At 31.8% G+C, this 18220-nt stretch overlaps 2 protein-coding genes and 1 long non-coding RNA gene across 3 annotated transcripts; 2 read left to right on the forward strand and 1 right to left on the reverse strand.

Annotated features, from left to right (window-relative positions):
* The first annotated feature begins 26 nt into the window (after positions 1-26).
* On the forward strand, positions 27-3173 carry LOC148309779 (uncharacterized). Its single transcript, XR_015837477.1, has 2 exons — positions 27-61; positions 1808-3173. It is a non-coding gene; the product is annotated as an uncharacterized LOC148309779 (long non-coding RNA).
* On the reverse strand, positions 2302-5438 carry ND-B17 (NADH dehydrogenase (ubiquinone) B17 subunit). The gene is made up of 3 exons (XM_088259431.1): positions 5092-5438; positions 4282-4383; positions 2302-2704 (listed from the first exon to the last, which is right to left on the reverse strand). The coding sequence occupies exons 1-3, from the start codon at positions 5347-5349 to the stop codon at positions 2564-2566; spliced, it is 501 nt and encodes a 166-aa protein (XP_088115557.1). The 5' UTR covers positions 5350-5438; the 3' UTR covers positions 2302-2563.
* A 4309-nt stretch (positions 5439-9747) lies between these two features.
* ND-13B (NADH dehydrogenase (ubiquinone) subunit ND-13B) lies at positions 9748-11217 on the forward strand. The gene is made up of 3 exons (XM_088259433.1): positions 9748-9794; positions 9872-10033; positions 10970-11217. The coding sequence occupies exons 1-3, from the start codon at positions 9774-9776 to the stop codon at positions 11141-11143; spliced, it is 357 nt and encodes a 118-aa protein (XP_088115559.1). The 5' UTR covers positions 9748-9773; the 3' UTR covers positions 11144-11217.
* The last annotated feature ends 7003 nt before the right edge of the window (positions 11218-18220 follow it).

Consider the following 18220-nt stretch of genomic DNA (forward strand, 5'->3'; position numbering starts at 1 on the left):
CAGACACAGACTAACTAATTTATATAGTGTATTATTGACATTTCTCGAAAAAGGAAACTGTGTAGGTAACACAAATGTAAATATCGGTAAAGCAGATGTTTTTGTCCTGTCGGTATCGGATTCCAATCGATAAGCTTTGAGAAAATACATATAGATGTCCGCCGCGTATTATCATAGAATACCTACACACATCGCTCACTCCTTTCAAGAACGTCATAAATAAAAAACTAGATTTTTCAGGCGAACGTTTTAAAAGTTTTAAAATATTATACAATGTATTAAAAATAAATATCAAACCACTTACTAAACTTTTTACTGTGCAACAGATCTTTTTAAGTAAAACCTGGCGGTTTTTTCTCCATTTTAAAAATATTTAGTATTTAAAAAAAATAATAAACAATACATTTTCTCCAAAATGCAAAAACTACACTTTCTGTTCTGTAGCGGGTAAATATTAAGTTAAAAATATGCCTCTGCTGGGATATAGTACATTTTCTGGGCATTCCAAAACATGCATAACTGAAAATTGTCAATTTTTGATTTATGACGTTCTTGAAAGGAGTGAGCGACATGTACTCGTGCTTACATTTAATCGTTAATAATATTACATTGACAATATAATTGTGTAAAATATTTCTACAAAAAAAGGTCACCATATCTTCCATACACTTTGAAGCCATTGTGGTTAGCATTTGATAATGTTCTGGAACATTCCATAACTAACTATCACGCCGCAGGAGTAGGCAGAGAGAATTGAACGCCACACCACTCTGTCTTTGCAAACATTCTTCGCATCTTCTACTTTCATGCACCTCCTCATACATACCCGACAATTATTACGACTCCTGACCCAGCCGCTTTCAAGTGTTTGACATACCTGATTGTGAAGTTTTCCTCGGTCTTCCTCTGCTTCTTTTTCCAACTACATTCTCCTTATAAATTTGTTTAACCGTTCTTTCCTTACTCATACGTTTCACATGTCGAAACCTTCTCAACACACCTTTCATAATTTATCGATAATGCTTATCTCAGCCTTGCATTCCTTCCTTATTTCATCATTCGAACATTTATCAAACATCATTTTGCCACACATTCGTCTGAGGGATCACATTTCAACTGCATTCAGTCTGCTTTCATCCTTCTTTTGCCAACTCCATGCTTCGCTTCCATACATAATGGTTGGAACCAGAACTCCGTTGTGTACTGCCAGTTTAGCTTTCGCTGATAGATTTTTATTTGCTAAAACATTCCATTCCGTTTTTTATTATTTTGTTGAGTTATATCAATACTCCCCATAATTTAAATCATCCATAATTATATTTTTTGCAGTACATTTCGGTTGCTAGGGTTACAAATTCGAAAATTTAATACATTAATTGATTTTTTTAAAAGATATACATATGAAAAAACATTCATTTATAAAAATCCAAAATGCCAAATTATTATAGTTTACGTAGGAACATGGAAAATTCTGCCAAGATGTTATCTTTAAATTTAATGATCGAATCCTGTTTGTTATAAACATGTTACCACTAGTATTAGTGGAATTGAAAACTTTTTTTACTTTCTTTTATGGTAATATAATGTTATGCAGTGTACACATCAGCTCAATTTTGCGGACCAATAATCGGTATCTGGGAGAGGCATTCAAAGAGCAACATTATGGTTGACTACAAAACCCAAAAAAAAAAAAAAAAATTGCATGCCTCTCCTAAATACTACTATTGCACTTTGGTGACTGCTCAGTAGACGTATGGTGCAACATGTAACACAATATACAAGAGAAATTTATATTTTATTTTTATAGTTGTTTCTCAAGCTAAAAGAGTGAGCAGCTTGTTCGGGAATAAAAGTGAAGCAGTGACAGAGCAGGATACCTCAGACTCAAAGCCCATGAAACAACCATAGCAAGCCAAACGAAACCCTAAGATTCAGATTTATTAGTATTCTTTAATTGTCTGTGTGAAAATAACATACCTTATGGTGGGGACTGACCGGAGTCATTTCATCGTAACGTAACACGTAATGATGCGGGCATTCGTATAGTAAGTACAGCGAGCCGAGCTCATTCTGAGTACTTCAACCGATTTCGGATGCTCGCCGCGAATATTAAGTTATGACAAAATACTCCGGTCAGTCCCCACCTTTAGAATTGCTTTAAATATGCCCAAGATATTCCAAATGGTAGAAATTATGCTCAATTTATGATGATTAAAATCGCAGTTCTTAAGTTGTCATCAGGGTGAACTAACCCATTTCCATATAATATTTAAGTGCATTTTTATAAGTGAAATAAAACAATTGTTCATACATTGATCTCATAGTACATTTATTTTATAAACTAAATAAATAGAAATTGCCATTTTCAACAAAATTAATATTTACAGGGCGATTACAGATGGTTAGCTAAGGCGTTAACATTTGAAGACTATTTTATTTTGTTATACATCTTCATTTGCCAAAATGCATCATTATATTTCCCATGCTATGCTTCAGAAGTCGGAAATCGTTGAATCAATCTAGTCGACAATTCTATAATCCGACAGTTGGTACAGATAGAAACTTATATGGGAGCATTTTTAAAGCCCCGATCGCAGTAATCAGAGGGTTTAGACCTCTCGGAGAGTTTGGGAAAGTTCTCCCGATTGGGTAAAACTGCTGATCTCGAAGTAGTGATTTTCCAGCCCCCAGCCCTTGTCCAGTCCTGTGGAAAACACAAGCAATAAGTGGTAAGGTAACGCATACAATAATTGCTAATATAATAACTACATCACTAATTTGCAAAAAATTTGTGTTTTCTCAATTATACAATATTGTTTCGGCCAAAATCTGTGTATTTTTTAGAATAATTTATGTAGTAAAATAGTATTCATAAACGTACGCGAGAAGAACAAAGAGACACTGTTCATCGACTTTTATTTTGTTTATAATATTGTCCCCACCACATGTAACTCCTTTGAAATCATATATGTATAAGGGGTGGCGGACTAATTTTAGTGTGCTCAGATTAAATAATATTCAAAACGTGTATACGCCGCGCTCGCTCTGTTTTTATATTGGTGTCGCTTTGTTCTTCTCGCCCTTGTGTTTGGTAATTTTCGATATATTGGTGTAATTTTGTTATTTTCACATTTATAACTTTGTAATTTTTAATAAATAAAAGATTGTCTTCATTTGCGCGTTTCCGTCTTCCTCGTCACAAGTGTTCCAGTACCGTTAGCAGTAACAAATATATTATTTACATAAAACTAAATAAATACTCCTGCATCACTTAAATAGTATGTACAAACTGCAATACAGATGGAAACTATTATATTGTTGAATATTTTAACCATTTTATTTAGATATCTTTTGATTTATGACCTTTATCGACATTACTTGGTGGATTGGATGTAACGGTATACAGTAAAACCTGCCTAAACCGGCCCCCTTATATACCTTACCCTGGACAAACAGAAAACAAATTTTAGATCAGAGTATTTTCTATGTAAAATACTCTGAACCAGGAAACTACCTAATGCTGAAACAATTAGGACAGTGGAAAATATAAGGGCAATTTTTGATCTCTGTAAGGAAAAATCTGCCAGATGATGCAGAAGATGTAGTCAATTTTGGTAATGAATTTGCCACGACTGAAGACATTCTAAGTGCAGCTAAAATTGCTGCTGAAAACAGCAGGTGTGAAGTTATTACAATTAAAATTGACAAAAAAGTTGGTGTAGGATGCAAATGACATTGGACATACATTGTTCTCTCGTGAAGAAGTCGCGACAATGCATTTTGAAATACATGAGGGAACAAAGAAACTATTAGAGAAACTCCAAATACTATTCTCAGGTTGAAAATGCAGTAAAACAATACACATGAATTTATCATTTAATTCTTAATTATTACTTCATTGTAATTCTAGGCAATTTTTACTTTGTTTTATTAAAATACAGTTCATTCCAAACCGAAAAGCTGTGAAAATAGAATAAATAAACACTGGAATGATCGCATTCAGTTTTAGGCAGATTTTACTGTATATTTATTTCTTCCCTCATACAAGTATATTCAACGAGTACATTCCCACTTGTTTGATGACCAATAAGCTTTATCAACACGGGCATCAATTTTATCCATTTTCAGATACCAGACCAGTTCGAAGATAGATGAAAGAGTTAGTTAGTCAATTGATGTGTCAAATGTTTTTTTTAAATTTTAGTTTGCTGTTTTGCCAGGTCCTAAATGATTATGAAAACAAATTGAACTTTAATTTACTTTTTTTTTAAAGTCACTTACATTACGGTTGTACTTCAAGTAGTAAGCTATAGAATAGATAGCGAGTCCACAAAGAAGGGTTTTACCAGTAAACCAACGAATATGGGCGGCAGTCGATTCACCCTACAAGAAAACCATTACGTTAAAACAATTATAAACAAAATGAAGACTTTCATACAATATTGTTTACATTCATATATGTCTGTAACAAATTCTATGGTAGCTTTTCCAGTCAATCATGTAAAATAGAAAAATAAATCATTAAAATAATTCATAAAATAGAAATTTATAAGAATTTTTCATAAATGAATATAAGGAATATCACAGCATAAAAACAGCAATAAACAGTTTTATCAATTGAGCTTCTAGTATTCTTAAGCTCAAAATTAAGAAAATAACACTAGGCGATTGGAAAATTAAGATACGAAGTTATTAGCTAATAAATAATAATAATAATAAATTTGGATAATTTATATAGCGCCATTTTCGTAAAATACTACCTCAAGGGCGCTCAATAATGGAATTCAATACATATTCAATAATTTATTTGATACCTGAAAAATCCTAATAAAAACTGCTTTCGTTAAGGGATGCTCTAATTAGTAAAAAAATAACCAAAATCCTTTTGTAGCGATTTCAAATAATTATTTCCTTTACTTATTGCAGTTATAAAAAACTCAAATTATAAGTATTTGAGTCTTCAATATCTCCGATAGTTTATATGCGGAAGGGAACAGAACATGAACCAGAATGATGTATAGTTTTCTCAATATTATGCTAAGATCACTTGTATGTAAACATTTAAAAATAATTATGTAATCTCGTAGTTACCAAAACTGGAGCCAGAGCATAGTAAGCTTGGTCCAAAGGCCAACGATAAAATCTGCGGATGGGATTAATTCGGCCTTTCCAGTACTCTGGAACGAATCTGGGCTCTTTAGAAGACAGCACCTGGTCTTTCAGCCATTGCTTTCTCCAAGCTCGTTCCTCATCTGTCATACCAATCAACCGTTCTCTCTCATCAACCAGCCTGGTGCCAAGCAACATAGGCTTGACGCCGCTGGTAGGAGATTGAGGGTTTTTTGCCATTTTGGAGAATTCAACTCCAGTAACCGAAGAGAATAAGAATTCACTATTACAAAACTCCGATCCGTAACCTCAACCAAAATTTGACTCACAGATTTGACCACAGACTAACTATTTATATAAAGACCGCCAACTACCTCGATTTTTTATGGCTGGAAGTGATATTCGCCAGCGGCCGGAAGTGACGTAAACGGCTACTAGTACTAAGCTCCCGGCTGGGCGTGACTTCGCCGCGGCTGAATGTCGAATCCACCCGCCGAAATATTTGTCATTAATTTTTCAGGTTAAATGGTATTGATATTGAAATTTGTTGTATTACATATTTTCAAAATTATAATATTAATATTACAAAGAAGATATTTCACTATCTAAATTTATTTATTTCAGTGTAAACAAAAATAGAAAGGTCACGGCTAAAACGCGACATTTATAAAAAGAGTTTAGGCGTTTAGTTGAGTTCAAAAGTTCAGTTTAATAATGGTTACTCAACTCAGCCGTACAACGGTAAATGGTAATGGTAATTTTTTTGACTTACTATAATATACAATATATAAAATTCCAGAAAACACAATATTTTAAAAGGACAGAAGGAGTGTCCACCACTTCCTGAAGTTATGTTTCTTATCGGGGGTGCCAGCGCCCCTTTCTGGGCGTTTTGGAAGTCTGGCTAGGCGTTTTTAAAATTTTCGCATTTGGGGGGTGCTGCAGAAGGGAGCGGGAGGTTCAAGGGAACGTTGTGTCAATAAAGAAAAACTACACTTTCATACGCAAAATTTAACTTTAACTTTGGCATAATACTCAATATTATCAAGTTCTTCATATAAAACAAGGGCCCATTAAAAAAGACATATAGTATCATAGCCACATTAATGCCCTTATCGAAGATATGATAATACATTATTAGATTAAAACCAATATTTTTAGCTTTTCCACTTTTTTATTTGACCAGCGACCGGGTTTCGTCGTTACCGACATCATCAGATCCAGTCTGATGATGTCGGTAACGACGAAACCCGGTCGCTGGTCAAATAAAAAAGTGGAAAAGCTAAAAATATTGGTTTTAATCTAATAATAAATTAAAAATGCAATTCCATCACGAAGTGTCAGTGGATAATATAAATCTATATGATAATACGGTTCAAAGACTAGCAGGAACTTTTGATATCAGCTTGGTTAATCAATCCATTTTTATCAGACGTAGAAAGTGTTAGTCCAAATTTAAAAGAGTAATTTATTGATCTGCAAAATGACTGTGAAGCAAAAATAATATTTTATGTATTAATTTTAAATCAAACACAGATTTTTTGAGTCTACTAAGTTGTATTTTATTAATAAAAAACACATAAAAATTATACTGTGACAATTGTTTCGCCTTGTTAGGGCATTATCAAACGAATGATAATTCATGGATAACGAATGGTCATTCGTTTGATAATGCCCTAACAAGGCGAAACAATTGTCACAGTATAATTTTTTATGTGTTTTTTATTAATAAAATACAACTTAGTAGACTCAAAAAATCTGTGTTTGATTTAAAATTAATACATAAATTAAAATGGAGTTCTACAAATTAAACGCCAAGTCAATAAATAAACCAAAATAATATGTAATCAATGTGTTTATATTGATTTTTGGGTACGTTTTCGTCATCAATACCTAATTCTGTGGGAAGAATTGAAATTACCTATAATAGCCTTTCTATCTTCATATTTAGAAGAGAAAGGTTTTAGTGCAGTAATGCATATATTAAAAAAAAAACGCGAAATTGATTACAAATAACCCGAAGAGGAGATAAACTTTAACCAAATAAAACGAAATTGGCGCAATCTCATGACGCTCAAGGATCTCTTTAATTTTTTTAAGTAAGAAAAAAAAAAATTTAAGTTACATGTTTTATTTAAAATTAAAAAAGGTGTTTTATTGTGTATTTCGCAATAATTTTTATTTGTAGAAGGAAATCCATCGCATAAATACTTACAGGTAAGTAGGTAGTGGGTACGTAAATACATACATAGAGAAAAGTGTAGTGTAGTGTTAAAAATTTATAAAAGCATATGCAGACACGGATCAATAATTTTATCTTTAAAAAATCCTAATGAATTCCGGCAGACCGAAAAAGATTAATAAAGATGTTTAAGGCATTGAAAATAAAAATAGACGTATAAAACATATAAAAATAGAAAATAAAAATTAATCAAAGCAGATGTATGTAGAGGAATAGAGCAAATCTCAAAGCGAAATCGATTTCCTAACAATATCATGGCAACAGTAAAAATATAAAAAAATATTGCAAGCAACATAATAAAACCGTAATCGATGCTCCCGGCTGAAGGTACTTAGCTCCCGGCTGGGCGCGGCCGGATCCACCCGGCGAAATTTTTACCATTAATTTTTCAGGCCAAATGATATTTATATTAAAATTTGTTTTATTACATATTAACATAATTATAATATCAATATTAAAAAAAGGAATTTTATAACCAACATTTATTTATTTCATTGTAAACAAAAATATAGAGGTCACGGCTAAAACGCGACATTTATGAAAAGAGTTCAGGCAATTAGTAGTTTCTAAACTCAGCCGCTGAATGATAAATTACATTCGAACCCTTTTTACTTATTCGTCACTCGCCGAATTGCTAAAATATTTTTCTTTTTTTTTATTCTACGGTCTTTCTTATTGAGGCTTCTGTTCAAATAATCAGACTTATTAGCTTTTTTTAATGTAAAATAATATATATTTATATATATATATATATATATATATATATATATATATATATATATATATATATATATATATATATATATATATATATATATATATATATATATATAAATATATAAATATATATATATATATATATATATATATATATATATATATATATATATATATATATATATATATATATATATATATATATATATATATATACATATATATATATATACATATATATATATATATACATATATATATATATATATATATATATATATATATATATATATATATATATATATATATATATATATATATATATATATATATATATATATATATATATATATATATATATATATATATATATATATATATATATATATATATATATATATTTATATATATATATATATATATATATATAAATATATATATATATATATTTATATATATATATATATATATATATATATATATATATATATATATATATATATATATATATATATTTATATATATATACATTTATATATATATATATATATATATATCTATATATATATATATGTAAATATATATATATATATATATATATATATATATTTATATATATATATATATATATATATATATATATATATATATATATATATTTATTTTTTTTATATATATATATGTATATATTAATAAATATTTTATAAAAACATATATACATTTATACATATTTTTTTATATATTCACTAAATATTACACACTCAAACTTGTGTGATACATCGCAATCGATACAATGCTTTTAAATAAAAACAAAAAAGAGAATTTTCAAATGACTATATTTCAGACAAAAATTCCAGAAAAACACACAATTTATTAAATGTTCCTTCTGCCCTTTTAAACAAAAAATATATAACAATTTACAAACAAGTATATTACAGATACAATTCTCTAAAAACAACTTGTTGGTATCTCGTATTGGTTTCTCAAACAACTTGTTGGTATCTCGTATTTTTCGTTCCCGTTTCGGTGTTTTTGTTAGTGTATTAGCGTGTCTCGTCATTTCTGGTCGTTTTTTGAACAATCTGACGTTTACGAGTCGACCCCCCCTGGATTTGACTAAGTTAACCATAGATAATACATAGATATTATCAGTGCCTCCTAGAAGCTAGAGGAGCCGTGAGTTGGGTAGTCATTCGACTGCTAAACTGGCGTTGGCGTTATGGGCTTGTTTCCCACCATTTTTTTTTTAAATTACTTTGAGTCCAAGGGACTCTGAAATCTAGCTATGGCTTATGTAGCACCACTTATCATGGAAAATGAATATTTATTTTCAAATGTTCTGGTGTTCGTGGTATACACACATTTACCTTCCCTATCTCTCCACCTACAGACAAGCTTCCCGTAAAAAAATAAAAATGGGTATTAAAAGTTATTTTTACTCAACAGTACTTACCTCCCTACTTGCAAAATACGCGCATAATAATAATGCGTGCATATTCAACCTGCTTAGGTTTTGAAAGTTTTGAAAATATGTTATTTTAGGTACGTATTCTTGAATTTGAATGGAATTCAAATTCAAGAATACGTACCTACCTAAGAATATGGAATTATTTTTTCTATGCCTTTAAAGTTTTGTCTTTGGTACTACATTATTATCTAATCAAAAGTCAAAAGAAAGAGAAGTGTCAAAATCAAGTATCTGAAAATGGCAGGGGTCTTGAAGAGGGTTAGTATATGTTTTAATAAAATATATAATATTTATTATTATTATTGCTTTGTTCATTGTATATTCTTATATTGTAGGCGACAGGACTAACGGGTCTGGCGGTATCCGCGAATCCACACCATCAACTCGGAGCTTTATACAGTAAAATTTTACGTGTACTCGTCAAAATGCCTCCAGCTGCGGCTTATAGAAAATATACTGAGCAAATCGTTTTGGAAAGAGCAACTATATTGAAAAATGTAATTATCTCATTCTTTTATTTTCTAAGCCTGCCATGAAACATCCGATGCAACTGTCACTAAAACTTTTATTATAAACAATCGACGTTTCTTTAAAAGAATAGTCATCCAGAAATAATGGCATAATAAGATATTTTAACAGACATTGGTTCATTCAATATCAGATAATATTCATATATCAAATTAGTAGTGTCGACATGGGGAAGGGAAGTGTCAATGTAACCCTTTTTTACCCTATAATATAATAGATGCACAAATGGTTGAAAAAATGCGAAGGGGAGAAAAAAAAGTCTATAAAGGTGTGTTGAATTGTTTTTATATGTAGAGCCATTGCCTGCTTAACTAGAAAGTAAAGAATATATATCCGCCTCCTTGGTGTAATGGTTAGGGTGTTTAGCTACCGTGTTGGAGGTCCCGGGTTTGATTCCCAGGGGGGGTGAAAATAAATATTGGTGTTTTTACATTGTAATATTTATTTAATATTACCCTGGACTGGTCCCTGAAGCGCAGAAGTTATCACCTTGCTTTCATGTAAGTAACAATTAAGATAACACTTCGTCAATACGATGCAGTGCCCTATGCGCCATTGGGTGCGGATAAGGGTTAGAAATTAGAAGAATATATGTAAATATGTATGCAGGGCTTTTTTTCCATGTAGCGTGGTGGAACGGCGTTCTGCTACCTTTTTTCAAAGATAAATTTAATTTTAAATTTTTAAAATCAATTAGGCAAAACAATGTTTTCGCTTACGTAATTATATTCTATATTTATATAATTCTTCAATATTATATAATATGGTATTGTAATGAATGAATTTGTTTTAGTAAAAAGCTTGACACGAAGTGAGTTCCTGGACCTTTATTGTTTAAAAATAAGCCCTGCATCTATGTAATTTAATAATAATGCTGATTTAACCTTGCATAATAATTTTTACAGACCAACAATGTTGCAGAGGTGGAAAAACAGATTGGTTGTGGACAAGTAGAAGAACTAATACTGCAGGCAAAGAATGAATTGCAGCTGTCAAGAAAGATGCTGGAATGGAAACCATGGGAGCCATTAGAAACCTTACCACCCAAAGGACAATGGGATTGGCCACCAACTAACTAATACCAATCGCAAAACAAAAACTTTCTCTCCAAATGTATTTAATTTTAGATGTTAATAAAACTGCATAAATTTTGCTTTGTTTATTTTTCAATAACTATCAGAAATAGAAACTTTATAACTTAAAACCCAACTCTAGAATTCTGGTGTTAAGACATAATAATAACATGTAACCTTCTTAGGATTTATATTATTACATACAATATAGTATCATATACACAGTTAACGGAATGATTCTTGTGAACTGGTCACCTGAGCACACCCAGCGGTTGGATACAAAATGCTTTTAGTTTTATATAAATAACATTTAATAAAAGTTCATTCACGGGGCATTTGTCGTTGGAATGCATTCGAATTCTGGTTATAATGAATTCGAAAATAATTACGATATGGATTTATGTGGAATATGCAGACATTTTCAATAACTTCATAGAGAAAAAAACTGGAGATTGAAAATAATTATATGTAATTTATATTCAATCAACTACGGATAACTTTTTACAATCTCCTCGCAAAGAAAACTTTCAAATGCTCCAGCCTTTTAAATACATTGTACGTTTTTAAATAAAAATTGATCCAACTGAGTGTGGTTTTCAGACCAATTTAGAAAACCTGTCGCTGAACCTTACGCAAGCAACTTCTTCGCATATCCAAGCGCCCTTTAGGTATTATTTTACAAAAATGGCGCTATATAAGTTATCCAAATTTATTATTATTATCCACTAATCCCATTAAAATTTGGCTTGGAAATGATAGGTCCATACAACAAAAGAGATTAGGTTGGACCCACCGCCTGTATCTTGCCCTCATCTAGTCAAAATCATCACATTCTCGAGAAAATCAACTAACTAACCATCACGCAGCTTCTCCGCAGGGATAGGCAGAGAGAATATAACGCCACACCACTCTGTCCTTGCAAACATTCTTCGCCTCTTCCACGTTCATGCATCTCCTCATACATACCCGCCAATTGTTTCGACTCCTAACCTGACCACTTTCAAGTATTTGGCATACTTGATCGTGCCAAGTCTTTCTCGGTCTTCATCTGCTCGAGAAAATTACCAGCACTAAAAACAAAAGCACGTCCAAAGGCTATCCCTGCCATCATTATTCTTAATTAAAATTTATATCCCTACTGTTCTATCCAATGTTTAATGGATTGTCTTTGGTGTATTTACTTTTATATTGGGCGACTCAAAATATACATCATTACACATAACTAGATCTTTATTATTAAAGTTTAGGTTAACTGTCAAAATGTAAGGTTATGACATGCTTTCGGATTTTTTTTATTTTAATTATTAATTGAATGATGATGTAATCACTCATTTATCCTTTTGGAATTTCTGACCAACATTTAATGGAAAAATATTATATTCTCTCATTGACAAACTTCAGATATGCACGTAAGCATGCTATTATTGAGCAATTGCTACTTAGTAGCAAGTGTGAACGTACTTTCTAGAAATAATTATGCTTATTTTGAGCCAAAGACTTTTGCGGTGCGGGTGGAAGGGGACGTTTTTTGAGCACGTCTGATTTGCTTATGAGCATGCTAGCATCAATCAGGTTCGCAGTAGGTTTTCGTGCACGATTTCGCTCCGAAATGTCTCGCTGGGGAGATGAGAGAACTATTAAATATGTTATTGGAGCAATGAATTCCTCTGGAATCTGCGATCGCCCCCATATAAAAAACAATATAGCAAGAAATAAAACATATCAAGATTTGATTACCAATATGAACACCCAACTCTGGCTGAAAATGATTGAAACATTGCATTGCTAGCTAAAGAGTTCTGTGAGAAAAACCACTTGGTTTTCTATTTATCAGAATAGAACCCTACACTGAGCAGGTAGAGAGCTTGCTAGATGTGTGTTGGAGTATTTGCTTTGATCATGAGCATGCTTAAAACGAACATGCGTATTCCAAGCAAATGTATATAGCTAGAGAACTTGTTATAAGCATGCTCATCAGTAGCATGTGTACACTTAAAATCCTAGAGATTTTTGTGGCGCCGAAGATAAAACAATGGCACAGAATGTTTATAAACTATCAAACACATTTTACTTTTAAATTTTTTATGTTTGAATCACGGTATTTTAGCATTTCCCCAAAAATCCTGGTAGCCAAATAAATAACACTATTCAAGAATACAAGATTTTTCAACTTGGCGCTTTAGAAGTCGATCACAAAATTAAACATCTTTTCGGAATTTCTCGTGAACAGAAAGATTCCACTGACGGAGGAGAGAATTAATTGCTTTAAAGCAACCCCGTTTACAGGAACTGTTGTGATTTTTTAAAATGTGTATTTTCTACCCGTTAGTTTGGCTGATAATCATAAAGGTTACAAGAAAAGTAGAGTTGGAAATGAAAAAGTTTGCGAACCTCTGCTCTAAGGTATTGAAAATGCCTTCATACCTGTATTATTTCGTTCTACCAACGTACCTACCCGTAATACATAGGTGCATATCATCGGTGAAGTGTCTTGTTACACTTCGGCGTTTCCTTATAAGTAACTTCAGTCAGACGTCATAATATTTATCAAAAAAGTCGGTTCAACACAATTAAAAAAAAATACAAAACCTATATTAGGTAGTACCTACGTAGATACCTACATTTTACACTTATCTTTTGTTACAAAATTTCGTAGGTATATACACCTATATACACCCATACCACATTTGCACCTACTTACAACGTAGGTACCTCACATATATTTTTTCTGTCACCCAGTGAGAGGATGTTTCTGCAAGTGTCAAGTCCTATTTTGTTGACAAACAAAACAAAAAAATAAAATAAAATTTCATATTTGAAATGTGTTTGGCTTTATCTTTTTAGATATTATGACCGCAATTCTAGAATTAGGTTCAGAAAGAAGGGTGGATACTTGGGTGGGGAGTTGGATTCCTGTCTGTGTTAAGCTATCTAGAATGTTCTTCTCTGTTGTAAGCAGACACTGAAAATACGTGTGTATGGTTTGCATCCCGTATATCTTGTCCACATTCGCAATATGTAACGATTTTTAATTATAAAGTAATAAACTCATTGTTATGTAATAATATTATACAGTATTATGCAGCCTAAATAAAAAAAAATACGTAAGTACATGTAAACAGTAAATAATTACTAAATTTGTATAAATATAATATGTGGCTATGTACTTTTGACCCAGATAATGGTAATGATAGTTATATTTACATAGCTTTGTATACTTTATGAAAAAATATATTCCATCTGGAATGTCACGAATAAATGAGGTGTCATTGAACTGGCGTATTTCAAGAGCTTTAAAATAATGCATATATAATATCACATTTGAAGGAATAACCGCAAAGCCCCTATTTTAAGAGACTTATATGCAGTTAGGATAGGGAAGGTTGATGTGAAAAATACAGCACAAACAGCCAGACCAATTGAAAATAAATCTTTCTAGAATTCGCTTTGCAATTGGCGGGAAAAAACCCGCGACGCCAGTTCTACGCCACGGCGTCTGTCGGAGAACTGTAAATATTTTTTTCCTCGAGAAATTTCTTCACCCATGTTGATATATCTATAAAATCTTGAAATTAATATAAATTTTGTACTGATGATCTGATGAACTTATACATTTCGCTCTCTCCTTTCAACAACTCCATTTATCAAAAATCGTCAATTTTCAGTTGTGCGTGTTTTCGGAATGCCCAGAAAATGTACTATATCTCAGCAAAAGCGGCATATTTTAAACTTAATATTTACCCGCTACAGGGCAGAAAGTGTTGTTTTTGCATTTTGAAGAAAAGGTATTGTTTAATTAATTTTTCAATTGGAGAACAAACATTCAGGTTTTACCTAAAAAGATCTGTTGCAAAGTAAAAAGTTCAATAAGTGGCCTGATATTTATTTTTAATATATTTTATTATATTTTTAAACTTTAAAAACGATCTCCTGAAATATCAAGTTTTTTGATATTTGACGTTGTTGAAAGGAGTGAGCGATATGCCAATTTCCAATGCGTTCTCTCACCCACAAAAATAAAAATCCACGCCGAATTATCGATTGTATTTTTAAAATGTTTAATTCGTTATGAAACTCTTTGAAGGTAAATATCATATATCGCTCACTCCTTTCAAGAACGCCATAAATCAAAAATCGAAAATTTTCAGTTGTGCATGTTTTCGGAATGCCCAGAAAATGTACTATATCCCAGCAAAAGCGGCATATTTTTAACTTAATATTTACCCGCTACAGGGCAGAAAGTGTTGTTTTTGAATTTTAAAGAAAAGGTATTTTTTAATTATTTCTTCAAATATACTAAATATTTTTCAAATGGAAAAAAAAACCTTCAGGTTTTACCTAAAAGATCTGTTGCACAGTAAAAAGTTCAGTAAGTGGCTTGATATTTATTTTTAAAACATTGTATTATATTTTTAAACTTTAAAAATGTTCTCCTGAAAAATCAAGTATTTTGATTTATGACGTTCTTGAAAGGAGTGAGCGATATATGTTATTATATAATATTTAATTAAATATTTTCATTTTGATTAACGCGTTTGTAAGGTTGGGTATGAACGTTTCCGATTACTTTGAGTGAGTGAGAGAGATCCCTCATAGTCTGTAAAACTAACTACAACATTGACTATAACAGTGACTACGGATAGTGACTTCTGACTGCAAGAGAATGCACAAAAAAGTGATTGTTTTATTTTTTTAATTTGTGACGTGTTCAGAAAGTGTAACATTTAATCCCGGCTAGTGCAGGTATGTTTGTATTATTAAATAAACGTGTTTAATGGGTCAATTTTATTGTATTTTAATCATTTTACATTGATATGGATTCTACATCTCTAAGTGAAAAAATAAAGAAATTTCTAGGAAGTTAAAATCAAACGTTTCTATAAAGCAAAATGGTTTAATAGATTCTTTTTAAATTACAAAAGTGAAAAATAATAAGGAAGTTGATTTTTTCAGGATATTATGCTAAATAGTGATGAGTGTTGTTATATTTATTAATTTTACCTTATTTTATAATGAACCTACCTACATATAGATAAGTGCCTATGTAATAAGTATTAAAGTACCTAATATTAATGTGTATACTTATATACATATAAACACGTATACGCAAATATATGTATTTATTTTATTTTATAATATTTTAAAGTGAAACTTCTTAGGCGGCGATTCGATAATCTACAATTGTGTAAGAATTGAGTGAAATTTCAAGGTCGCGTCACTTAATTAGGCACATTTCGTTACATGAAGGAGAAAAAAGATAAAACAGAGAGAGAAGGAGAAAATGAGCTTTATTTTCTGACGCCACGGGAGTGCGTAAATACTCCGACTTGTAATTGTGTTTTTTCCATATGCACCGAAATCAAGCTAGGATTTTCTCAGCAGTTATATGAAACGGCTATACTACAAACTACCGTCGATTTTTTGCATTTTTTTTAAAACTTTTACCGTGTGTTGCTCTTTTTTTGAAAACGGCACATTTCGACGTCCCGAAACTTTACTTGGGGACAACAGGACAAGCTATCTAAAAACGGTCCCGTTCAAAACGGGACGTATGCTCATTTTATGTATGAGTCGTTTTGTTAGGGTAAATGTCTCGAATCGTGAGTACTTTTAATGTTCAATTTTTATAGAATTATAATGAACTGTAACTGCTTAATGCTGATGTACTTCGGACACGTCATGAGAAATGAAAAATATCGTCTTCTCCACCTAGTCATACAAGGAAAGATTGAGGGGCGAATAACTCAAAGACGCCGAAGGACATCATGGCTGAAAAACCTACGACAAAGGTTTGGCAGAAGCTCCAAATCTCTGTTCCGAGCTGCAGCATCAAAATTGAAGATAGCCATGATGATCGCCGATCTTTGTTAGAAGTGGCATAGAAAGAAGAAGAAGAATGAACTCTTCGTTTATTTCGCTTGAAACTGCCTGAAACATTATTCTGTATATTTGTAACCCTGACTGTCCATCACATCATCCCTTTCTGAATTCTTCAGTCTCTCCTTTTCAACTTTTTACCTAGTTTATTATAAAATTACATTTGCTTGATTTCAGAAGCAATTCTTTCAACATGATGTCTCCTGGCCTGCGAAGTTTGGAAGCCCCCTGTACTGTGAAGTATGGCGAGGAATTCGGTGGGGAAGGGCGCGTTCCTGGGGGAATCGTGCTGTCCTGGGAGGGACTCAGCGTGTGGGGGTCCAGGAAGATATCCGGGGGCTTCTGCGGAGCCCGATATGAAAAAATCCAACTTCTGGATAAAGGCAAGCATGCCTTTACAATATTATTTTACATTTATTGTTATATTGGGGGGTTAGTACTATAAAAAGGGATTTTTTAAAATTATTTTTTAACATCTCATCAAGGATGAAGAAGAATATGGATTAATTACTCCTGTAATTGGAGATAATCCAGATTTTGTGAACAAGTATTTGGACACACTCAAAATGTTGTCGTTAAAACTCGAAATCAGTATTTTGAATATAATATTTTATTTATACTTCTCCTACAACATTTTGAGTGTGTCCAATACTTGTTCACAAATCTGAGTTTTCTCCATAAGTGGAGTTACTTTTTAATTTTTTGACATCTCAACATAGACGATGAAGAATCCCATATTCTTGCGTGGGTATTTAAAGGTCTTACGACCTGTAATAGGGTGGTTCAAGGGATCGCTTTATACACGTGTGACATTTACTATTTTACCTATGACTGACAACCACACCACTCAAAAATTTTAAACTCCTATGTAGTATATGATTAATCTTATGACATTTTTTGAGCTCTCATCAAAGATGAAGAAGAATATGGAAGTCTGGGCATTAACGGGGCTGACGACCGTCATAGGCTGGTTTAAGTGATAACTTTACACACGTGTAACATTCACCAATTCTACCCATTATTGACACCCACACTACTCAAATTCTTGTATTTGGAGACACTCAAAATGTTGTGAGTAATCTTATGACAGTACATATGAGTTCAGCCATCTATGTTGAATCGAGAAAGCTTTTATTTTTAGAAGAGATTCTTTTGGATGTATGCAAGATCCGAATTCACTCAAATTTTGGAATTAACTTTTTACCC

Source organism: Brachycentrus maculatus, unplaced genomic scaffold (genome assembly GCF_059751285.1).
Source record: "Brachycentrus maculatus isolate JH-2025_06_01 unplaced genomic scaffold, ASM5975128v1 h1tg000117l, whole genome shotgun sequence".
NCBI classification, from domain to species: Eukaryota; Metazoa; Arthropoda; class Insecta; order Trichoptera; family Brachycentridae; genus Brachycentrus; species Brachycentrus maculatus.